The 25,970-nt window shown below is 44.7% G+C and overlaps 3 protein-coding genes across 9 annotated transcripts in view; 1 reads left to right on the forward strand and 2 right to left on the reverse strand.

Annotated features, from left to right (window-relative positions):
- Positions 1-25,970, reverse strand: part of LOC107981899 — a 58,727-nt gene that overhangs the window by 12,679 nt on the left and 20,078 nt on the right. The gene's annotated exons all lie outside the window — the stretch shown is intronic.
- LOC116738679 lies at positions 7,202-9,253 on the forward strand. Its single transcript, XM_032602037.1, has 2 exons — positions 7,202-8,389; positions 8,540-9,253. Exons 1-2 carry the CDS (start codon positions 7,202-7,204, stop codon positions 9,251-9,253), a joined length of 1,902 nt encoding a protein of 633 aa, XP_032457928.1.
- Positions 13,885-19,115, reverse strand: LOC116738680. The gene is made up of 4 exons (XM_032602038.1): positions 16,754-19,115; positions 16,000-16,654; positions 14,897-15,672; positions 13,885-14,798 (listed from the first exon to the last, which is right to left on the reverse strand). Exons 1-4 carry the CDS (start codon positions 19,113-19,115, stop codon positions 13,885-13,887), a joined length of 4,707 nt encoding a protein of 1,568 aa, XP_032457929.1.

Genomic DNA, 25,970 nt, shown 5'->3' on the forward strand with positions numbered 1-25,970 from the left:
TAAGTTTTAACAACTAAAAGTTTTCAAGAGAGGCTAATCACACATATCCCTTTCTTGAACCTGGTTTTGTAAGTAGCATTTCCATTGAATCCAAAAAAATCAGATTGCGATGATGGGATTTGAACACACGACTATAAATCGACGTCACAAATTCACAAAATCACATTAGTATTTTTATTAAGGGACTTGACTAGTTACAAAGAAGATTGAGATTTACTAAAATATACTTTATGCATTCAAAAATAATAAGGACATGATTGAAAATCAAACCATAATTCATTTTATAATTATCTTAGTCGCAATGACCATATTGTTTCATTTTCTTGTGATTTGTTTTCTTAATATATTTTTTACTTAAAGTAGAATAAACTTTTCTATCTAATAATTGCACAAGGACATTACTCATCTTGCAATTGATTCTTTCTTAAATATTTTTCTTAAGTTCAAGCACAAAATAACTTTTTTCGTGTACAAAATGCTATTTATAAAATTTGAGCATAAGATAATTTGTTTTTTCTTCCTTGTGCAAAATGATCGATTGTTCATCAATTTTGATTTCCGAGCTCAAGATTTTCTTTGTATCACAAGGACACAAGACACGTTAACCATTATATGATGATATGATGAAGCAATTGTCTTAAGCACGTTACACGTGAAAAGGACCAAAGAACAGATACAGATACAAAATAACGCTAGGTACTATATATATATATATATATATATATATATATATATATATATATATATATATATATATATACACATATATATTTATTTCACTTTGTTCCTCGTTACAACCCCCCGCTACAGTCGGATTATCGTCCCGATTTCGACTCTACCAATCCACCGCAGGATATGCAGGAACTCTTCCTCGCTGACTAGCTCTTCGATGATGTCTCCAACCTCGTACATCCCCGCACCTTTGGGCTGCCGCCGCTGCAGCTGATCTTCTCGATTCCTCTTCCCACCTGGGAGAGTCAATTTTGTAGGTGGGGGTTTCTTCCTCGTCTCCTCCTCCTTCGTGGAACTCCTGGAGAACCGTGAAAATCTTCCTTATCCACGCCCGTGGGTAATTCAGTTGGGCGCCATGTAACGGGGCGAGACTTGACGTGAGAGGAGAAAATCACAAAAGGAGACGCCAGAACCGAGAATCGATCCGGTACTCCCGAGATCTCTAGGCGCGCCTGCTACCACTTGAGCCAACGCCGCCCTATTTCGCCACTCTATCCTTCCTCGATTACCGGCGTATATATATATATATATATATTATGACGGGCGATATTAGCACGTCATAAGCTCAGCATGCCGCGAGAAGAAAGACTTGTACTAAATTCACACTGTTACAGGTACCAGCGCTGGCAAGGCGGGGAGAGCCGCTGAACGACGCGAGAGAGGCGGAGAGAGAGGGAGAGAGAGAGAGAAAATTCGGCGACACGCGACTGAGACGCGTGCCGCCAGATACGATCCGACCTTTGAACTGACTCCTCGCGAGACGCTCAGTACTTTCGGAAGATAGCTGTTAGGAGAGTAAAAGTTGAAGTGTGTGAGTGTGCGTGCGTATACGACATTGCGTCTCGCTACCGCATCCGGAACTGCACCGATGGGGTTCCGACTGCTGACAGCGAACATCAGGGCGCTACCGGCTAATTGTGAGTGCTAGCTCTCTCTCTCTCTCTCTCTCACGCTACACTCGCCAGGGCTCTCCTTATCCTCCCTCGTACCTGCGACCTCGCTTGCTCGCATGCAAGCCCTGTATATAGTTTGTCAATAAACGCTGTGACAGTTCCTCAACAATCTCGACAGTCGTTATTTTGCATGTTCCTACGCGTATACTTGTACCTCGCTCCATCACCGACCCAGCCGCCTCCGCGGGCTTGCGTCTCGCATATGTACGAGATCGCAGCATAACTGGCCTGGCCGGAACCTATTCAGCACTAGGTGCTATCCCGACGACTCTCTTTCTCGAGAGTAACGAGGTCTACGGACCTTGATTATAGCGGAGCTGGAAACTGAGCAACTGCATCCAGTACACCGTTATATTGGCGCCCAACGTCTGGGATTAAACAATATTTGTTTAGAAGATTTCAAATTTCGGCATCGCAAGAAAAATAATAGTCGCACCGAAATAAAATCTATACAGCGAACAAAAGCTTATATTAGAGCGAGAACGCAAGTTACACGCTAAGCATAGCGATGCGCGACTTTGTTGACATCGCGGTCGAGCGAGCTCGCCGCACGAGATAAACAACACCGGTCTCCGGCGTTGTAGACGTTCGACGAAGTCGACGCGGCCGAAATATTATATTACGACTTATTACATTTAGCGTATAAGTTTCGGAAAGAGTTTTTGCGATTCGCTTTAACAGTTGTTGTGGGCGGTTCGTATCTCTGTGTACGTGAATTCGTATTGAGTTTTTTTTGTCACCCTCAAAATTTTTTTTTTCCTTTTCGTGTTATCTAAATTTTTTTTTTGATACGACTTCAAATGTAATCGTAGAAAATTTGTTTAGTCGTAGTTAGTAACCGAAAATACAAATTCACAAACAATTATTTTTGTTCTTCTCCTTCTATTTTTTTTTTGTCCCATACAGTTACTACTATAAGTACGACACATAAGTCGAAGCGAATATTTACCGCGCGCAGTATAGTCAGTATAGTATAGCAGCGCACTGTACATGCACATAGGTATATAGTTGCGTACATACAGTCTGATCTATAGGATAGCTGCGTACGATAAATATAGGCATACAGACGTACAGTACAACGCTTACAGTAACATAGGTGGTTTAATACGGCACGCGCTCACGCTATAGAGGTACATACTCACTGAGTATTCCTAAGCGTCCCACACGTATACGGCCCGAGATATAAACACATTACCTGCTTGCCGAATTTAAATTCTAGCGCACCGTTATATAACGCACAGTGAGTAAGACTGTCAATAGTCTCTTTACCCTTTCGTTATAGCAAACCAAAAAGAATTTTTCAGAGGATGGCGCTTTTTCAAGAAGAACTAGATTTACAAATAGAAAACTGGGCGCTTTCCCTGTCGCCATTGGAATTACAAAATAGATTAATCGAACTAGATCTTATTCGGAGTAATTCAAGGCTAGAAAATGTAAGTAGGTTAGCTAGACGACTTCGCGGAGACTACACTGCAGAAGATTTTCAAGAATCAAGTGATCCAATATTTATAGTTAGTTCAAGAAGAGACACAGATCTCCACAGATTAATACAGACAGATAAAACGTTACCTACGTCGCTGAAGAATAGCATAATAGCACGGCGCAGAGGAAGCAGAGTAAACGTGTTCGACACAAATTCGACATTCATAGATGAGTTCGAACCTCTGATTAATAATCCACAACTGTCAAGCATAACGCGAACGGGTACAAGTGTGTTGCCGACTAGCAACAGCACAGCGGCAACGACAAGTACCAGCACAATAACAACGCAAGCACAAGGAACAAGGCAAGCGAATACGCAAGTAACGTACTCAAACAATGCTCAGAGAAACGAAGAGTACCTCAGGCAACAAAACGAACAACTGATTAGAATGCGCATCGCAGACGTCAAAGAGAAGGAAGCTTTACGACAACAACTAGAACAGCTGGAACAAGTTATTTTAGACATGGCTGAATCCAGTAATTCGTACACTCCGACGACGCCAGCTGATAGTAGGAAAGTTCGATTTCAAGAGACGCTGGATATTCGACACCCTGAACCTGACGCGCATAGTACGCGATACGCAAGCGAAAACCCGTGGATAATTAATTTAGACGGTACACAGAACTATCAGACTAGGCAAAATCCATTCAGAAGGCAGAGTAACACTCCAGACTATCAAGAGTCTAAGGGGGAGGGGGGCGGATCATCGATTGGTAATAACAATCCATTCCTCAAGCCTGGGGAAACACCATACGCTAATAGCACGAATCCTTTTTGGCCATTTGACGCCACGCAAACGAATCCGTTCAACTGCACACCCACTCCTACGTGGACATCACAATCACGTAAAGACATCGGAAAAATCGCCCGAGAATGGAAAATAAAGTTTGATGGCAGCCAAGACACTTGCATCGAAGAGTTCCTACAGAGAGTCAACGAATGCAGAATGTCATCTCATCTAGACAACACCGATTCGCTGAATGCTATGTTGCACGTATTAACGGGGCCAGCACTAATCTGGTGTAGACAACTGCGACACACTTGGTGTACATGGACAGATTTCTGCAAAGCTGCAAGGCGAAGTTACGGAGTCGATCAGGACATCCAAATGCAGCTGTTAGCCGAAGCCCAAGCGCGTACCCAAGGGAAAAAGGAGTCAGTGAGGGAATACATCTTCGCAGTACTGACGATCCTCAGCAGGTTAGATGAACCTCCACCGGTAGACGTACAATTGAAGATGATTTATGACAATATGTTGCCAGAAATCAAGATGATTGTACCACGTAAAGACGTCACAGACTTAGACGCCCTAGTTACGTTAGCGAGGGACGCCGAGAAGTTGGTTCACGATCGAGACAACTACAAGCCGCCACCTCCACCGGAACGTAGCCTGCTACCGCATGTCGCCTATAAGGAAAAGCCGGCTACACCAACAGCCACCACTGCGAAAACTCCTAGCGTGAACGCTGTAACAGAACCCGTCGAACCAGCGAGCCCGCTCCAGAGCACGCTAGTCGCGACGGCAGTAAAGGAGGCCCTAGCCCAATTAGGCCTTGCGGGCATTGCTGCCTTTCAGCAGCAACCATCGCAACTACAGCCGAAAGCCATCACAGCGGGTGGAAATAACCCGAAGAACGGCAAGAAGTCGAAGCCGAAAAGTGTCTCTACCGTGACAATTGAAGAGGTTGTAGAGGAGAAAACGAAACGAACGGTACGCAAACCGGATAGTGACCACAATAAAGACCAGAAGGCTCGTGGACCATATAAGCCCCACGTTAAATGCTATGGTTGCAGTTGGCCACAACACGTAAAAAGTTCGTGCCCAGAATGCTCCCAGAAGTCGGGAAAAGACCAAGGGAAGAAGTGAGTCAGGCCAACACTTCTCCCGCGGCAACAACGGCCTCTAGCGCATCGCTCGATTTAAAGAGCGAGGACGCACTCATGCCTTTGAAGGCCGAAGATCCAAGTCCGGAGGATCACCGTCGCTGGTGGGTGCAGGTTGGAATTGCAGGGTTCAGAGTCCGCTCTTTGTTCGACTCTGGAGCTGCACGCACCGCCATTGGCTCGTTAACGGCCAGTTAGTGCCGATTTATGGTCACGTCGACCTACCCTTTGACGTACAGGGTCGTCGAAAAGTCCTGAAAGTCATGATCATGAGCGAACTCGATTCCTCCTGCATTTTAGGGACGGATTTCATCCGTGCATTTGGCGCCACGCTTAGACCTCGTCAGAATGTCCTAGAGATTGAGGGCACGTCGGAGACTATCCCTCTGGAGTTATCTAGTCTCACTGATGGCGAGAGTAATGCCCTGGCGGCCATTGGCCTAGTTGATGTTACGCCGCGGCAGCGTAACCATTTAAACGAACTGCTGGATAGGTGGCTACCAGAGAACGAACAACCACTTGGCTGCACTTCATTGATCATGCACGCCATTGATGTGGGTTCCGCTCGACCTATCAAGCAGAGGTACTACCCCGTGTCGAAGAAGATTGAGGAGGAGATGCATAAGCAAGTGTTGGAAATGCTAGAAGCAGGAATAATTCGACGGTCGAACAGTGAATGGTCGAGCCCCGTAGTCATGGTGCGAATAGCCAATGGATCCTACCGGTTTTGCATAGACTACCGTAAACTCAACGCCGTTTCCAAGGCCAGTGCGTATCCGCTTCCATTCATGGAATCCATCCTTAGCAAATTGCAGAATGCTCGTTACATCTCGACGATCGACTTGAGTAGTCCCTACCACCAGATCCCCATGAAGGAGGAAGACATGCACCTCACGGCATTTACGGTGCCCGGACTCGGACTTTTTGAGTTCACCGGCTTCCTTATGACGTGGTTGGTGGCCCTGCGACGTTCCAACAGCTTAGCGATAAGATTATCGGGCCTGAGTTGGAACCTCATGCTTTTTCGTACCTGGATGATATTATTATCACTACCGACACGTTCGAAGACCATTTACATTGGTTAGAAGTCGTACTCAAGCGGATCAGCGATGCTGGACTCACGATTAATCGGGAGAAAAGCAAATTCTGTTGCAGCGAGGTTAAGTACCTTGGGGTGATGGTAAATCGAGATGGCTTCCGTCCCGATCCGGATAAGGTTGCTCCAATTTTAGACTACCCGGCCCCCAAGAATCTAAAACAACTCCGCAGGTTCCTAGGGATGGTCTCTTGGTATAGGAAATTCCTGGACAATTTTGCGACACTCGCCGATCCTCTCACTCAGTTAACCAGGAAAGACGTGAGATATAACTGGGGCGAATCGCAGCAAGAAGCGTTCCTACAAATTAAAACGCTGATAGCTTCGGCTCCAATCCTACATAGTCCATCATTCGACGAAACTTTCACGATTCAGACGGATGCTAGTGACACCGGCCTGGGTGCAGTATTGACTCAAGTCTATGATAGCGAAGAACGCGTGTTAAGCTTTGCGAGCCGCTCCCTGTCAAAAGCCGAGAGAAATTACTCTGTCACTGAACGCGAATGTTTGGCTGTATTGTAGGCGATACGCAAATTTAGAGCCTATGTTGAGGGTTATCACTTCCAAGTTATTACCGACCACAGTAGTCTGAAGTGGCTGCGTAATATGCGTAACCCCAACGGTCGCTTAGCTAGGTGGGCTCTCGAATTGCAAGCCTATGATTTCGAGATTATCCATCGAAAGGGCTCATTACATTGCGTACTAGACGCCTTATCCCGAATGTACGAGGATGAAGACGAGAATACGCCCTTAGCCACACTCGGTATAGGAGGAAAATTTACAGACGACCCATGGTATACTGACATGTGTGCCAAGGTAAGGGAAAACCCAACCGATTATCCAAACTGGAAGATTTCGGAGGGCAGACTGTATCATCTACGTCCTGATCCTCTCTTAGACGATATCCTAGACGAACAGGACGAATGGAGAATGGTTTTGCCACCAGAGAAGACCGTAGAAGCGATGCGGGAATCGCACTGCGAGCCCACAGCTGGTCACTTGGGCCGCCGCAAGACTTAGGAGCGAATCGCACGATACTTCTACTGGAAGGGAATGTATAGAGATGTAAGTAACTTTGTTCGTACTTGCACGGTCTGCCAGCAGTGCAAGGTAGAACAAGCGTTACCCGCTGGGTTAATGGGTCAGAGAAGAGTCCCTGGACCCTGGGAAATTGTCGCCGCTGACATTATGGGTCCGTTCCCCCGGTCGACTCAAGGTTACCAATACATCCTCATCTTCTTAGATGTTTTCACGAAGTGGATCGAAGTCAGCCCAATTCGCAAGGCGGATGGAAAAACGATCCGGAAAAACCTAAATGAACGTGTTATTCTACGTTTCGGAGTGCCCGAGGCATTTTTATCTGACAACGGGACGGAATTTCGAAACAAGGTGCTAGCCCAATTTCTTAAAGAACTGAGGATACAACATCGAACTATCCCACCGTACCACGCTCAAGCCAACCCGGTAGAACGTGTCAATCGCACTTTCAAGACAATGATTACGACGTTTATCGAAGGTGAACACAGGTCCTGGGATAAACACATTCCCCAACTAATGTTTGCATACAACACGGCTATCCAAGAGACCACAGGTGTTAGTCCGGCCTTTCTAAATTTTGGACGGTACTTAGAGCCACCCCACAACAGCCGCCGAGCAGAAGAGATTCTCAAGAAAGAAGAGGCAGAAGAACAAGCCATCAAGGACTGGGAAGATAGAATACAACGTTTGTTGGATCTGCAAGTCCGTACAGCGAGACACGCACAGAGAGCTTCTGAAAAACAAGCAACTTACTATAACGCGAGACGCAGACAATCCGAGTATCAGGTCGGTGACCTAGTCTGGAAGCGTAATCGCAGTCTTTCGTCCGCTCTATTAGGCATAAATGCGAAGCTCGCGCCGAAGTTTGCTGGCCCATTCAGAATTACGGCCAAAATTGGACAAGATGTGTACACCCTCGAGAACGACAAAGGTGACAAGTTCGAAAAGATACATGTAGTCGATTTGAAGAAATATGAGGACGACGAAGACCCATCGAGCGACGAAGAACCAACAGACACCGCAACGACGACTGCGAATCCACAAGATGTTGCCCCGGCTTCGACTAATACGTCTGTAAACGTGGAAGCGCCACGTAAGCGAGGTAGACCGCGGAAGACGCGCATCGTTGTTAACCGTGCGATAACTAGAGTCACGCGCGGAAAGAAAACTAGCGAACCACCTCCTAGTATCGAGAATGAGGAGGTAACCCCGTTAGTAGTACCCCTGAAAAAGCGAGGTCGCCCAAAAGGTTCCGTGAACAAGCGAGAGACTCCTCCTGTCCTGTCCCCCCGTCGTACTCGGTCCAAAAGACCCTCATAAACTTCCTAGAACTCCCTCTTATTGACCTTGCAGATGATGGCGTCAGACCCCAGCTGGATCAGAGTCGTGGAGGGGGGCCGAACCCGCTGGGTTCAGATAGAGGATCTGCCTCTACCACCGACTCCTGACAGCACCACGTCGGCGGGCGCTACGCCCTCCACTACGGCAAAGACCCCCTCGACAGACCACGGCTCCAATGCACCAGCGCCCACGAGAACACCCGAGGAGGCCTGGGAGGCCACCAAGAACCAGCTGGAGCAAGCCAGGGCGCTGAAGAGGGAAGCCCTCAAAGCCGAGGAGGAAGCCTTCTTGGCTCTCGACGACTTCCTGGAGGAGTTCGGGGAGGACGGCCGTGCGCTCGCGGGTAACTACCCGAAGCTAGTGGCGGACGAGCGCGACGTCAGACGCCGCCGCCAAGAATACGTCGAGGGGAGGAAAAAGCGCCGCGCAGCCGAGGAGGCCAAGGAAGCGCTTCAGCAGCGCATCGAGGAGGGGACCCGCTTGGTTGAGGAGCTCAACCAAGCCTACGAGGACCGGCGACATCTCGGTCACCCTCCCCCCAAGCTCCTGGAAGAACTGCGACTCGCTAGGCTCAACCTAGCGCTGTTGAAGGGAGAGAAAGCATCGCAGTGCTACATCTGCGGTATGCTAGGCGTGGAGAGGGGCAGAGAATGCCCGAACGCCCGGAACCACGGGAATTATCTGCGCCTCGCTCGTCAAGCGGCGGGAAGAAACACCCTAGAATAAGGGCTTAAGGCTCTTCAAAATTTTTTTTTCCTCTCTTTTCTTCTATTTTTTTCTCCTACTCCCTTATTTATTTTTTTTCTCATTCTCCCTAAATACAGTTTCCTTCAATAAATAAGCCTCTTCAAAAATTTTTCCGTCTCTCAATGTTGATTTATTTACCCTTCCTTACTAACCTTTTTATTGCATGCTGGCGAGTTTTATAGAGTGAGAGCTGGTACACCTGGCGGTTACCCAGCGTCTGGAGGGGGGGTGTATGACGGGCGATATTAGCACGTCATAAGCTCAGCATGCCGCGAAAAGAAAGACTTGTACTAAATTCACACTGTTACAGGTACCAGCGCTGGCAAGGCGGGGAGAGCCGCTGGACGACGCGAGAGAGGCGGAGAGAGAGGGAGAGAGAGAGAAAATTCGGCGACACGCGACTGAGACGCGTGCCGCCAGATACGATCCGACCTTTGAACTGACTCCTCGCGAGACGCTCAGTACTTTCGGGAGATAGCTGTTAGGAGAGTAAAAGTTGAAGCGTGTGAGTGTGCGTGCGTATACGACATTGCGTCTCGCTACCGCATCCGGAACTGCACCGATGGGGTTCCGACTGCTGACAGCGAACATCAGGGCGATACCGGCTAATTGTAAGTGCCAGCTCTCTCTCTCTCTCACGCTACACTCGCCAGGGCTCTCCTTATCCTCCCTCGTACCTGCGACCTCGCTTGCTCGCATGCAAGCCCTGTATATAGTTTGTCAATAAACGCTGTGACAGTTCCTCAACAATCTCGACAGTCGTTATTTTGCATGTTCCTACGCGTATACTTGTACCTCGCTCCATCACCGACCCAGCCGCCTCCGCGGGCTTGCGTCTCGCATATGTACGAGATCGCAGCATAACTGGCCTGGCCGGAACCTATTCAGCACTAGGTGCTATCCCGACGACTCTCTTTCTCGAGAGTAACGAGGTCTACGGACCTTGATTATAGCGGAGCTGGAAACTGAGCAACTGCATCCAGTACACCGTTATAATATATATATATATATATATATATATATATATATATATATATATATATATATATATATATATATTTATAGATAGATATATTTATCAGTATGACATGAATTTATAGGGATTGACTTTAACGACGTGCACCGACACCCCTATAATAATCAAAGGAAGCAAAAGTTTTGAGAAAAATCAGTTTTTACATTTTAGCTCTTTACTTGAAAAGCACTTGACGAAATCGTTTAAAATTTTAGCAGCAGATAGCTCTTTTATGGTGAATGACCAAATAAAATTTTGAAACCTAGATACCTTCAGAACCATAAGGGTTTGAAAGCTGCGCAATAAACTTAGCCAAAACACATTAAATATCTACTTTTTCCCAAAATCTCATGTGCAAGAAGTCCTTTTTACATCCGTACATCAAAGTGCAAAAAAAAACATTTTTTTAGTTATCAATTTATTATTGAAAAAATAAGTGGTCAAATCACTTGAAATTGTAATGAGATATAGTTTGGCACGTGACCAATCAACATGATTTTTTTGTGAGCTTATAATGTTTTATTTCAGAGATATAAAAAAAACACCTTTATTTTATCTGCCGAACAAAGCGGTCGATCCCGAGAACTAAACAAGGAAAAGTAAGTCATTTTATTCTCTTTTAAATGCATTTCAGCTGAAGTATTTGTAACAATGGGATGATTCAAAACTAGCACGCCACACGCGGCCTTATGGCCACGGTAGCTTGCCGCCTTCCATCGCGAAGCAATGCAAGGCGCGCAAAACGCTTCGCGTTTTGCGTGTAAGGCACGACCACTAACGCTAGCGCTGCGCGCTCGCCTTGATATTGCCTGATGCTCGCGCCTGTTAACTCGAACTAAAAGCATTTTCACGCTTAAGTGTGAATAGGAAAAAGTTGTATTTCTTCGAGATCTACAAGTTTTCTATATAACTTTTTTTTTAAAATGCATAGAATTCGAGTTAGAGCCAAATAACCGTTTTTAGCGATTTTTGGATGTGACCGCATTCTGCGTATACATGCAGAATCGAGTCCAAAATAAATTTGGCACCTTACTATTACGAGGGGAGTTCGCACACAAATTGTTTGCCCGATCGATAAAAGTCTCATGGAGATAATTGTGTAACACCAAAATTTGTATTAAAAAAACACGCTAAAATTGAACAAATTGTTCCCGCATTTTAAAAAAACGTAGACGATCGGGATAAAAAATAATTAGTTTTTAGGTTTGTGCAAGAGGAGACTTCTTCCAAAATTTCAGCTCAATTGGTCTCTCACATTTTTCGATGACAAAACTATAAGGCAAATCCGTGTCGCAGTCGTGCCTAGAAACACAAAATAGTGTTTTTCAAAAATCAAAAAATGGCCATAAAAAAATATCGTTAAGAAAATAAAAAATAACTGTTTTTTTCGAATTGAGAATCCAAAAATGGACATGCATGTCAAATTTTATTGATATTGACGGAGTAGTTCCAGAAATATTACGGTATACATACACACACACGTCCATACGGACATTTTCTAAAAACACTTGATTTGAACTTCTAAAAGTATATAACTAAACATACCAAAAAGTATTTTCTAGAAGTTTTGACGAAATTCAAAATTCTCCTTTTACAAAAATGTAGAATATATCAAATTTCAAATAGTTTTGAGCAGTAAGAGAACTTGTTTAGAAAATGTCCGTCCGGATTTTCTTTCTGCATTTATTCCACAAAACTCAATGTTTTTTATAAATAATAAACTATTTAATGTTATAGACAGGTACATATAATAAAAATATACGATCCTACTAAAAAATATTTTTAAGATTTAGTCCAGACAAATTGGAGGCTGTGAATACAATTATAAAAAAATAGACGTAAATAATATATTTCGACATATATATATATATATATATATATATATATATATATATATATATATATATATATATATATGTATGCGTGTGTGTGTCGAAAATATAAAAAAAGTACATGAAAAAGAGGTATTAGGGAAAATCTTAGAATTACCATAGCATGGCCTTGTTTATGGAGTCGTTGAAACAGCCCCATCCACAATGTCAGCCGTGTGTCAGATTCCTACCGACTATACCCAGCCCCTCAACGGCCAGTGGAAAGAACACCCAGCCGTAAAAAGGAACGCCCTTTTTGCCTTTATTGACCCTAGGTAAAGGTGCCTAGCTCCATTTTCTATGCCCCTGAACTCCGAGGTACTGCCGTCAAGCAATGCTTCACGGGGGGGGGGGGGGGAAGGCTTTCGTCCGCTTCTGGTTAATGTGGTCATCATCACTATAGTCATCCGCATAACTTGCACGTAGCAGACGACGCACTAACCTCGAGTCACAACAGTACGGAAGTGCGTCGAATGACGGCATCTTTGGTTGCCCGGCGAAATATTCCCTCTGTATTTTCAAAATTGATTTAAAATTGAATAAACACAAGGGTAATCGTATAATCGCTGTTTTAAGCATTATTTGCCACCGCCTATCGAATGGAAGGGCTTAAAGCACCTTACTTAACTATTTCTTCTGCATCGATACATTATACCTATTGCCGTAAAAAAACCTTACGACTCGGGGAAAAAACGGTACGGTAACTTTGTAGAGCGTGATTTGACCTTTAATTATCCCCCCCAGTTTTATTTTCACTCACGCTATTTTTTTCTGAATCACAAAAAAAGAAATGTCTCTGCTTTATCTGCAACATACTGTATATGTTTACTATAATATTTAAAAATATGTTGTAGAAATTTATAGTTTTATATATATATATATATATATATATATATATATATATATATATATATATATATATATATTCCCGCGAGCCGTACGACTGCACACCCCAAGCTGATATGAATTTATAATATTTTAACGTTTTTATCAATTATCTATAGTCATCCCTATTGATAAATCTGAATTGAGATATCTACTATTCGGTATACTGCTCTATTAGGTTTACTTCTTAAATACTCTTATAAAGTTTGTCATTTTTGAAAATAATTTTCAAATAGTAATACCGTATTTAAAAATAGATGCATTGAAGCATTCTCAGCAATATTTTGATTTTAATATTAGATCTGAAAATTTCAGGCGGGAAACTCATAGTGATTCCACAATCGATAAAGTGTCATTCCCGTAGGAGTCACGTACAACACGTGGACACCTTCGCCAACAAACCTTAAGATTATCGCCTCGAGGCACACTCACACACTCGCACACATACACACACGCGAACGACGCGATCGCGAATTTTCCGCTAAACACTACCAACACGGCGCAGAACGAGGTGAACAGTGATAGCTCTGAGAAGAACAAGTCACTCGCTCACCGTCAGAAGACAAAAAAAATCGAAAAGCGTAAGGAAGCCAAACGTGCGAAGCGCTAGGCAGTCCGAACAGGAATCCGCGCACGCGGGCCCTTCGCACGCTCGCAAACGGGGCCGGCGGCGCGCAACTCCACGCATGCGCGCGCGCTCTCAACGTCGCAATGGAGAGCGAGCAGCGGCGCGAAATTCAAAAAGCCTAAATTTACACCTACACTACTTGTACGAATAAAACGAACTGAACATCCCGCCCGCCTTCGTCTAACAGACGAACCAACCACCTGGAACCTACTCAAGTCTTCTTAGCCCCTTCCTCGATGTGCAACGGACAAAGACGAGCAACGTGACGACGAAGAGAAGTGGTAGCAGTCTTCACTGTAATCACACGGACGAGATCATCTGGACCTGGATGGACCTCAACGATTCGTCCTAACGGCCGTTTGGATGGAGGATAACGATCATCCTTGATAAGAACGAGCTTACCTACACAAAAATTCTCTGTTGGATTCCGCCACTTTTCTCGCTGCTGCAAATGGAGGAGGTATTCCGACGACCAACGATTCCAGAACTGGTTACGTATCCGCTGGAGCAACTGAAAACGACTCAAACGATTCAGAGGCACGTCTGGCGAATCATCATCAGGAATCAACGCTGAGGCACTTCCTGTCAAAAAGTGAAAGGGTGTCAACGCATGGAGGTCATCGATGTCCGAAGTCAAAGCCCCTAATGGACGAGAGTTAAGGCACGCTTCTATCTTAACGAGAACTGTCGAAAGCTCCTCGAACGTGAGAGTGTGCTCCCCTACGACCCGCTTCAAGTGGTGCTTTACGGACTTCACACCAGCTTCCCACAAACCTCCGTAATGTGGAGCGCTAGGAGGAATGAACACCCACTCCGTTCCGTCATTTGCTAGAACCGAGGCAACCTTTTGATAAAAATCCGACGCCCGCTGGAACATCGCCTTCAGCTCGTTGTCTGCTCCATGGAAGTTGGTGGCGTTATCGCTGTAGAGCTTCTGGCACACCCCTCGCCTACCAACGAATCGACGATATGCACTGATAAAAGTGGCTGTCGTCAGATCGCTCACCAGCTCCAAATGAATCGCTCGGGTGGAAAAGCAAACAAAGACAACGATGTACCCCTTATACGCCTTGTGTCCACGACCCTTAGTTGTGCGAACCTGAATGGGACCAGCGTAGTCTAAACCTGAAATCGAAAACGGCCTACTAGCATGCACCGATCGGCGGGGAGATCTCCCATTAACTGCTGTGCTGATTGAGGTTTGACCCGCTGACACGTCACACACTTGTGAATCATGGACTTGACTAACTGCTTCCTGCCCACAATCCAGACTTGCTGCATCAGAACGCTAGAAGTCAAAGTAGGTCCACCATGCAAGCAAAGTCGATGAGCAGAATACACGAACAAGCGACTGAGAGCTGAATCCTGCGACAAAATCGGTGGATGCTTGCGATCGAAGGACAGGCTGGAGTGAGACAGTCGACCTCCTACTCTCAAAATATTGTCCTTGCCAATAAAAGGATTTAATTTACTGAGCCGATTGCCTTTCGGCAATCTCCCTCCAGCCTTCAACGCTTCGATCTCGACTGCAAAACTGCTCGCCTGCGATAAACGAATAACAATGCTGCGAGCTTCTGCCAATTCTGACAGCGTGAGAAATTCAGGAAGCGGTTCTTGAGCCTCTTTTTGCCTACGATGATTAAGAATAGGACGTCTAGCAAACGCAACGACCCGAATTAAGCGGGACAACGAAGAAAATCTGGTCAACAGCTCCGGTTCCGACGGCACCTTCTTCGTATGGAGCGCTCGCCGAGTCTCTGCTGGCTGTGGCCACTCGTTCGGAGCTTGTGAAAGCCAGCTAGGTCCCTGCCACCACAGAGTAGTCCCTGCTAGCTCCGTTGGTCCAGAACCTCGAGTTGCCAAATCCGCTGGATTCTCCTTAGTAGGTACGTGCGCCCATGTTGCAGACGGCAACTCGGTTTGAATGTACAACACCCTATTTGCAACGAAGGTCTTCCAATGACAAGGATGCTTTCGAAGCCATGTGAGTACAATCTGACTGTCAGACCAAGCAAAAACCGGAGTCGCACTGAGAAAATCGAGTTTCCTAACGTGGCAAAGGAGCTTAACGAGAAGCGCAGCCCCGCAGAGCTCTAAGTTAGGAATACTGACCGTATTTACCGGAGAAACCTTCGTCTTGGCAGCTAGAAGAGACACACTGAATGTGCCGTCTCCCTTGTCGACTCGCAGATATACAGCAGCAGCATAAGCTCGAGAAGAAGCGTCCGAGAAACCGTGTAGCTGGTACGAACGAGTGGCAGTGACGCCTAACTACCTATCGATTGACAAGGACGGCAGCTCAGACAACGATTTGCAATAAGCATACCATCGCTCACGAAAATCCTCTGGCAAAGGCGTGTCCCAGTCGCACTTCTGGATCCACAAGTCTTGCATCAAGACTTTCGCAGTTACTGTAACTGGCGAAAGCCACCCGAGTGGATCAAACAAACGAGCTATATTGGAGAGAATGGAGCGCTTAGTCGAAGCCTTCGACAGCTCGGTGATATCTGAAACGGAGAAACCAAATTTGTCCTGAGCAGGATTCCAGTGAACGCCGAGTGTTTTGACTGATTCATCCATATCGATCTCCTTTGCCGGGCCCTGTCCTGTCTGTGGAGGAAGCAGCTCTGGATGGTTAGCAGCCCATTTGTCAAGATAAATACCTGCCGAGCCTAAGAGCTTAGTAAGCTCGACCCTTTTCTGCACCGCAGTCGAAAGCTCGTCCGATCCAGCGAAAGTATCATCCACATATGTCTCGGATTTGAGGCATTCAGCACCGAGAGGAAATCGAGCGCCCTCGTCTTCTACTAATTGTTGCAGCGTGCGAATAGCTAAAAACGGAGCACAAGCCGTCCCATAAGTGACTGTCGTTAAGCGATAATCGACAGGAGGTGAATCAGCCGTAGGAGCCCAAACGATCCTCTGAAAGTCTTGATCCTCGCGCTGCACTTTGATCTGCCTAAACATCTTAACTATATCAGCTGTAAACACAAATAAATATCGACGCCAATTAAGCAAAATCAACGCGAGGTCACTTTGAAGAGGAGCACCTGTAAACAAGAAATGGTTAAGAAACCAACCATCCCGAGTGCGTCGAGAGGCGTCAAAAACGACCCTAATCTTCATTTTCAACAATAAATACAGCACTACTGGGTGATGCGGCAAGTACAACGCACCTTCACGCCGAATCTCCGACTCTGGAACTCGAACCATGTGCCCTAGGTCCTCGTACTCCTTCAGAAATTCTCGATACGCATGAGCGACCTTGGGATCTCGAGCAAAGCGACGATGCAACGACTGGAGTGATCCAAGAGCCATTTGCCTTGTCTCACCTGCAACCGAAGGTAATTGAGATTTCAACGGGAGACGAACCTCGTACCGCCCCTGCGAATCCCTGGTGTGAGTCTCCTTGAATAGTTTCTCGCAGGCTTCGTCCTCCGGTTTCAACTTAGAAAACGACGAAGGAAGCTCGTCGAAAGCCCAGAACCTCTGCAGCATTTGGTCCAGCTCTTGCATTGAAGCGCAATGCAATACCTGCAACGGTGTGGTAGTATGCGACTCCGCCCGCCGTGAATCCTTCGCCGGTAAAACTCCGGACATTATCCAACCAAAGGCCGTATCCTGAGCGACAAGCTGCGATGAAGGAAAGCGTCTCAATCCCGATCGGAGCAACTGCCCGTAGACGTCAGCACCGAGAATCACATCGACCTTATTCGATAGGAAAAACTCCGGATCTGTGAGAGTGAGCCCTGCAAACTGCATGAGATCGAGATCATCAATGCTGTCGACTGGGAGCTGTGACGTTAGACGAGGAAGAATGAGCGCCTCTGTCGTAATCTGGAAGCTTGTGTCGACCCTGGATTTTAGAACGAGCTGAGTTCTCGAGCGCGCAGTGCCCGCTGCACTAGCGCCAAGCGCTGTCAATGGTACGCAAGTATGCTCCTTTCGGAGCCCTAACAGCTGGACAATCGACTCCGAAACGAACGAAGCCTCCGACCCTTGATCCAAGAGTGCTCGTACAAGGGTGCGGTCTCCTCTTGGACCTATAATCTGCACATTTGCTGTAGCCAGAACGATTCTCCGCTTCGGAAACGTGACGCCCGCTGCATGCAAACTCACGACAGATTTCGAGCCAGAGCCGCCCGCCTGAGAATTATCGGTGTTCTGGTGCCCAGCTTGCGAGTTTCCCTGGAATTTAAGATGCAAGAGGGTGTGATGTTTACCCTGACAAGTAGAACAACGTCCCGAAGAATTACAAGCGTTGGCTCTGTGAGATCCGAGGCAATTAAAGCAACGCTGCAACTGCTTGACCGTTGCCAACCGCTCGTGTGGATTCTTGTCTTTCAGCTTGAAGCATTTCGAGAGAGGATGCGTGCCGTTACAAAGGGCGCAATTAGAATTTCCAGACAAACGAGAGGATCTAGCGTGGAAAACCTTCCGAGGCTGAGGTCCTGATGTTGGCGTAGAAGCTGGTCTTTTCTCCGCCTTGCGCTCCGAAGGGTACATCTTAAGAGCTTGAGCTCTTCTTTCAAGGAATTTAAGCAAATCTGAAAACTTAGGAAGAGCGCTGTTGATATCACGCTCCGGCTCGTCCGCCTCCGGCACGTACTCCTGGTCCTTCTCACTCAGCTCAGCCTCCCACAGCTTCCGAGACTCCGGATCCAGGCGATCGGACAACAAGAAAACAAACCAAATATCCCAATGATCAACTGGAAGTTTCAAATTTGTCAAAGCTCGAACGATCCGCTTGGCCTCATCAGCGAACGTACGCATTTCAGCAGCCGATTCCTTCTTCATCTGCGGAATTTCTAAAAACGAAGTCAAGAGTTTATTGATCATCAACCTAGGATTACTATAACGATCCTTAAGCGTCTGCCAAGTGCTCGCATAATTCGCATTGGTTGTCATCACGTCCTTGATCAGCTCTGCAGCCACACCAGTCAAGCATAACTTGAGATACTGCAATTTCGTGACGTCAGAAATGCCAGAATGACTATGCACGAGAGAAGTGAAAAGATCGCTAAAACTAGCCCAGTCCTCGTCTTTACCTGAGAACGTAGGTAAACTAATTTTCGGAAGCTTGACAACCTCAGGATCTGAGTCCGACTCCCCCATACTAGCGCTATCATCAGCATCAGGCTTGTCGAATAAAGCAAGCAGTGTTAGGATCTCGTCAAGAGCCGATTCGTAAACACCCTGAATGCGATCGAACCATTGATCTGCAATATACGCATCTGTCTCTGCATCGTCCCTAACGACAATTTCAGAATGCGTCTTCCTAGTCTCCACCCAAATCTGCTTAACAGCATCAAGTCGCGCCTGGACCATGCTTTTATTAAGCGAGTCACGCTGCTTAGCAAGCAGGCGTGTACGAATGCTCTCAATTTCGGCTTCTCGAGCCGTCTGTAACGCAGTCAGCTTCTTCAGCGCAATAGGAGCCATGATGCTCGCAAAGTCTCCCTATACGTAACGCAAACTTAAAGAAAATAAGTGTCGTGCACGCACGCCGCTAATCCGCGGACACAACCGCAGTGTGTCTAAGAAGTCGCCGCTCCCTAATCCGCAAACGTCAACACACGCGCGCGGCGCAAAACGTACACACTGAAGCTGAGAAAAACAATACTTGGAACTTCAACAGAAATATAATATGCTACTGGAAAAAGTCGTTACAGTGTGAACGCGTTTGTGTACAGATTTTATACACTACGTTTATCGCACGATTATGCCCGATAGAACAAAGAAAAACGCACGAAAAAACCAATCACTCACTCCTCACCCGGGGCACCATGAGTATTAATCTTAGAACGAATGAAAGAACTCAGAGTGAGTTCCGACAAAAGGAAAGGGTTGAGTGAGTGAAGGGTTCTTTTTAATTAACACACACGATTTCGCGGTACACAAAAAGCACTTGCTTTGGCGTAAAAACCCTCACGGTTTAGAGGGAAAAGCCTCAGCAGGTGTAAGCTTTATTGAAAATAAGGAAAGGGAAACTATACAAATAAAAGAAAGAGAACAGTGACTCTAAAAGAGAAAAAACTCAAGTGAAAGAACGCACGCAAAGACGCGAGGTACCTTTTCCGCACGCAGAGAGAGCTCTCTTACCGCAAAGACGAACGCAAAAACCGCCGCTGAAGAGGGCGTTGAGCAGGCCTCGTCGTAGTCCGCCGCTGCTTCGGTCCTGGCCTGGAGGTCTGGAAGCCGGGCCTGGGGAGCGAAAGGATGGTCCGCAACCGTGCACCAAGCGCGCCCCGACGTCTCGGGGAGCCAGACGCTTGGCACGAGGGCAACAAGGGGTGTTGCCGCTGTTCGCTCGCCCCGAAGGAGTCACGTACAACACGTGGACACCTTCGCCAACAAACCTTAAGATTATCGCCTCGAGGCACACTCACACACTCGCACAAATACACACACGCGAACGACGCGATCGCGAATTTTCCGCTAAACACTACCAACACGGCGCAGAACGAGGTGAACAGTGATAGCTCTGAGAAGAACAAGTCACTCGCTCACCGTCAGAAGACAAAAAAAATCGAAAAGCGTAAGGAAGCCAAACGTGCGAAGCGCTAGGCAGTCCGAACAGGAATCCGTGCGCGCGGGCCCTTCGCACGCTCGCAAGCGGGGCCGGCGGCGCGCAACTCCACGCATGCGCGCGCGCTCTCAACGTCGCAACGGAGAGCGAGCAGCGGCGCGAAATTCAAAAAGCCTAAATTTACACCTACACTACTTGAACGAATAAAACGAACTGAACACATACATACCTTTTTTCTTCAGTTGTTTTTATTTTTATTTTTTGCTAGGGATTTAAAATATAGTTATCAATTTATATAAAAGTAAATATTGTATTATGTATTACATTTCAGTACAGAATATGAATGTTATGATTGTTATAATCCTACAATTTACATTATATTATAAATGCAAATAAAAAAAGTTTATTTATTATTATTTTATTGTTAGATTTTGTTAATATAATTAATACTATTGTCGAATAATTATAAAGAGTTTGAAAACATTTTCTAATAATGAAAATTTATTTCTATTATATTCTATAATTTTAAAACCGGTCCTGTGTACTAGTAGCTATAGCTACTTTATAGAATATTGGCTGTATTGAATTATTCATTTATACTCGACGGTGATTAATTTTAGTGGAACGTTTTTGAAATCGTGCTTTCAATTGGTTAGAATTTATCAATTTGGCAATCTGATTGGAGCATTTCAATAACGTTCCACAAGAATTAACTACCATCGAGTGTACATCTAATATTTAACAGTATATTTAATAATGACACGTCAAATAATTAAATATCATTACAATTAATTTGTAAATCGCGAGCAAAGCTAGCATTTCCTACTAGTTAAGAATTATTTAGATAAGTACACATATATTTAAAAGAGAGCACAAAGTGGCACTGTCGTCGTTTAACAAGTCGAAAACTATAGGCCGCAACAACACGACATAAACCGTCATAAGTGTCATACAACATGCCGTGGATGGCGGGACTGTCGTACGGCTCCTGCAGTGTCTTACTGCTATTTCGGCTCTGGCATAGCCGTGTCTGCTAGACAGATGGAAGTGTCGGGATGGAAGATTAGGCCCGTTATACGCAAAAAGGAACAGAAATAAATAAATACTGACCACCATATTAAATAAGTATTATCCTGTAGTGCAGTATTTATCAGGAATAGTTTAGTCTGTTTTCTTAGCTGGAATAATGCTATTGCGCAAAAAGTCTCGTTTATTATTATTTTCTAATCGTATCATTAACTTATAAATTTTATGTGTTATTATCATTACAATCCCTAAAATCTTTTATACACAAATCAATTGTTATTAAAATTTAACATTATTTTTTTCTGCAGCAGATCAATAAAAGTATTCGAATGATACTGAGTAGTTTTATTTAGATTATGCAATTGACGAATCTAAAAAATTGATCTGTTTCACAAGAATACGAATTTTTTCTATAAAACATGGTCAATATATTGAAAACACTATCCGGTAACACAACTGGTAATCAGAACAGGAAAAGAAGACGATGTTTCCTATCATCGTCCAGTCTTACCCCATCACAGTTTAATGAATTTATCAGTAATATTTGAATATCTGCATATTTTAATATCTGCATACTTTGTCTGTGTGTGCGTGTGTATGTGTGTTAATGTGTGTGTGTTTATTAGCGAATCTTTAAATATCGGCCAGTGCCTCATGTGAAAAGCAATGCGTTTCGCTTTTAGCGATATTTCACTTTCACGACGCGACTAGCCCAGTCGCTGAACGAAGGCTCGATGATATCTACCGCTAGTAACTCCTTTACTTGGGAGAATAGCATTTCTTCGAGCTTCTTCGAAACCGAATAGAATTTTTGCTTGATCGGACGACATATATTTACCTCTAGATCGAACTCTACCAAGTTCGTAAAGTCGAGTGGCCCATCATCTTTAGGAATCAACCGCTGGAGTAATTTTTCTAACATCCGTTTCTGGCATTCATAAAAATCTTGAAGATCGATCGAAGCTAAGCCCTGGCGTGTGTTTCCATCTGTCACTGCTTTGCAGGCACTAATGACTTTGGTTGAATTTTCAACTGTTAAGGTTTGTTCGCGAGGGTTGAGTCTGCTGTCAAACTGTAGTACGAAGTTTGCGCCTAAGTTACATTCTTCATGTAGGTCTAGTACTACCAGTGTAGTTAGCGTTCTGGTTTGACCTCCTATCGTGAAAGGCAAGTCGACTATCTCGGTTACTATGGAGATTTTACCATCAGCCATATAAGCGACTATTTCTTTACATGGTTTTATTACTGCATTACAAGCACTGGCTAGTTGTACGGATGTAGCCCCGATGCAGGTCTGAGTGACTTCAGGGCCGTAAAGGGCCCTGACCCTGAATTCACCTACCTGCACCTGCAGCCACCAGCTAGTAGCTGCACAGTGTGCAATTGCAGTCGGTTTTGACTGTTCAGTCCACTGTTTTGTCGAGATCTTTGATGCATTCTCGGGGTCAGTACGGATCTCGTTTACTGTTCCCCGTTTGTTTTCCTGCACAATCGGAATACATCTTTTTCGTATAACCAGGCGACTTGCAATTCCAGTAAACTAATTCCTTCTTATCTTTGGTTGCTGGATTGCTTGACTTTCCAGACACTTTGTCACCCTCCTAGGAGACAGGTTTATTTTTCTCATCCGTCGACGAGTTGGACTTAGCCTGCTGATTTCCCGCGGGGTTTTTCCTCTTACCTGGCTTATTTGCTCCTTTATGGTTCTGACGACCGTTGTTGTCCTTCTTAGCGTTTGGGAGGGTGGTGCTGGCCCAAGTCTTGAACCGAAGGGGTGGTTCCTCTACGTCGGCTGGAAAAATAGCCGCTATTGCCAGCTGATTCTTATTTTTGATTTTCTCCAGTGGAATGTAAGCTGCTCCTGTAACGTGATTTAGCCCTCGTCCGTTTTTCGGCACTCATAGCCTTGCTTTTGAATTCGTTGAGTTGAGTTTCAAATTCCATTTTACCGAAAATAAGCTTTAATTCTGGATTCATATTCTGATATAAAATATCCAGCTCTTGTCGAATTGGTTGAGCTTTAGGCATACGGTTAAATATCATGACCATACTAACGTAATAGATGCCTCGCTCAATGACGCTCGCTCAGTTGTATTTCGATGACGAACGTATATGTACATATACATTTTAAATATGTATATTTCATAAATACTAGCGAATCAAAATAGTAAGCGAGCAAACAAGGTAGAAAGCTTCGATATTGAGAAACTACGAGATAGAACAGAGCGAATTAGGTACCAGATAAAAATTAATAACAGGTTTCAGGCACTTGAAGAAGCAAACACATCGCCGGAGGGGAATGACGAACCGAATAGCTTATGGGGGGACATCGAAAAAACGGTAAAAGAGGCCGCGAACAAAGTACTGGGTAAAAAGAAAAAGCCAAAGAGCAAACCATGGTTTGACGAAGAGTGCGAACTCTGGTTTGAAAGGCGCAAAAAGGCTAAATTAGATAGCTTACAAAATAGAAGCGATAGGACCGTAGAAGAGTATTCTAACGTAAGGAAACAGACGAGCGCGATCTACAGAAATAAGAAGCGGGAGTATCAAAAGAATCTTATTAGGAGAATAGAAACTAACAGTAAGGAAAATAACCCCCGCGAAATGTACAGAGGGATTAACGCCATCAGAAAGGGTTTTAGGAGTAGAGCGCAATTGATGAAGGACGAAAACGGGGACCTCGTAACAAATGACAACGAATTACTGTCGCTGTGGAAAAATTATTTCGATAAATTATTAAACGTGCACGAAAATGGCGAAGAATTAGGGGACGAAATTCACACTGCTGAACCCCACGTGGAGGAACCGAGCTACCAAGAAGTAGAGGCCGCGATTAAAAAACTAAAAAACAACAAAGCCGCGGGAAATAACTCTATACCAGCTGATTTACTCAAATATGGGGGCGTCGAGCTCACTTTCAAAATCTATAAACTAGTATGTGCCATCTGGAAAAATGAAACAATACCCGAAAATTGGAAGGAATCTATTATTATACCGATTTTTAAAAAGGGGGATAAGACAGACTGCAATAACTATAGGGGTATTTCAAAAGTGGGAATGTAAACTTTTGTGCGAAAAAGTGGGAATTTTGCGAAACCATACACCAACTATTTATAGATTTTAAAAAAGCGTACGACTCTATTAAGCGAAACAAAATGTATCAAATTCTAGTACTTCTCGGTGTACCGAAAAAACTCGTGAGATTAATTCAAATATGTCTGAACGGAAGCACGGCAAAGGTCCGAGTAGGCGGTAATGTATCAGAACCCTTCATGATACGCGATGGTTTAAAACAAGTGGATGGGCTCTCTACGGTGCTGTTCAACTTAACGTTAGAGTATGCCGTTAGAGAAATGCAGGTTAGTCAGCTGGGCGCAACGCTTAATGGAACAACGCAGATACTAGGCTACGCAGATGATTTGGATATACTGGGGGATTGTAGGGAAACGGTAGTAAGAAACGTGGAAATCCTCATAAAAGCGGTGGAGTATACAGGGTTAGAAGTGAGTGAATCAAAAACAAAGTACATGATTGTGGATAAGCTAGGCATCTGCAGAGGGGAGGAAGATCTCAGAGTTGGGAATTTTACTTTTGAAAAGGTTAGCGAATTCAGGTATCTGGGTACGACCATAAATGATAGAAACGAGATTAATGTCGAAATAAATTATAGACTCCATTCGGGTAATGCTTGCTTCTACGCCGTGAGTAATTTACTTAAGTCGAGGCTGTTGTCTAAAAACGTTAAAATAAGAATATACAGGACAATAATACTGCCGGTGGTTCTGTACGGGTGCGAAACGTGGGCTCTCACTAAGCAGGCGGACAACCGTTTTAGGGTATTTGAAAATAAAGTCTTGCGAAAAATATACGGGCCGAAGGAAGATGAGGAAACCGGGGAATGGAGGAGACTACACAATGATGAGTTACACAATATGTACTCGTCACCAAATATTAACAGAATAATAAAATCGCGCAGATTGGGATGGGCAGGGCACGTAGCGAGAATGGGAGACGACCGTACGGCAGCGCGTGTCATGAAGGGCAGGCCGATGGTAACGCGACCTCTAGGTAGACCTAGACGTAGATGGGAGGACAACGTAAAAGCGGATCTAGTAGAAATAGGACGGGTGGGTGTCGATCGGAGAGGTGCATCTTGGGTGGGGTTGATACAAGATAGGGCAGCGTGGAAGGCTTGCGTAGATGAGGCGATGAACTTGCGATTTCCAAATGCCACGTAAAAAAAAAAAAATTAATTATTTAAGTATCTATACATAATCTAATTTGATAAATTTATGTTTCTAAATTATTATATTCTAGTATAATAAGCTCTCTCTATAAGCATAAATCGTATTACTGACTATACGTCTTTATCGCAAGCTCTCTGCTTTCTAGTTTGTAAGATTAACTGATCTAGGGCTTAATTTCTTGTTTAAATCTTACTCTCAAAAGTGACTCTTGTCGCTTGTCGACTTTTAAAATAATTGATTCATTACTGCTTGCTTATAGATTAAGCTAAAGCTGGTTACGCATTATGTGGGGCCCTCACAAAATACGATTTTATTGAACTGCAGTCCGTATTTTTAACGCAACACAGGATTTGTTTCTTCATTGTAATTATGCTATTCAGCGGTAACTGATTTGGGTAAATTTGTATCTAGGATTTGATCTGTTCAAAATAAATTCTAATATAATTTTCTGTGATCTATTGAAATCAAGGTATCAAGTTTCTATCTATTTGTATA

Source organism: Nasonia vitripennis (genome assembly GCF_009193385.2).
Source record: "Nasonia vitripennis strain AsymCx chromosome 4 unlocalized genomic scaffold, Nvit_psr_1.1 chr4_random0007, whole genome shotgun sequence".
Classification (NCBI taxonomy): Eukaryota; Metazoa; Arthropoda; class Insecta; order Hymenoptera; family Pteromalidae; genus Nasonia; species Nasonia vitripennis.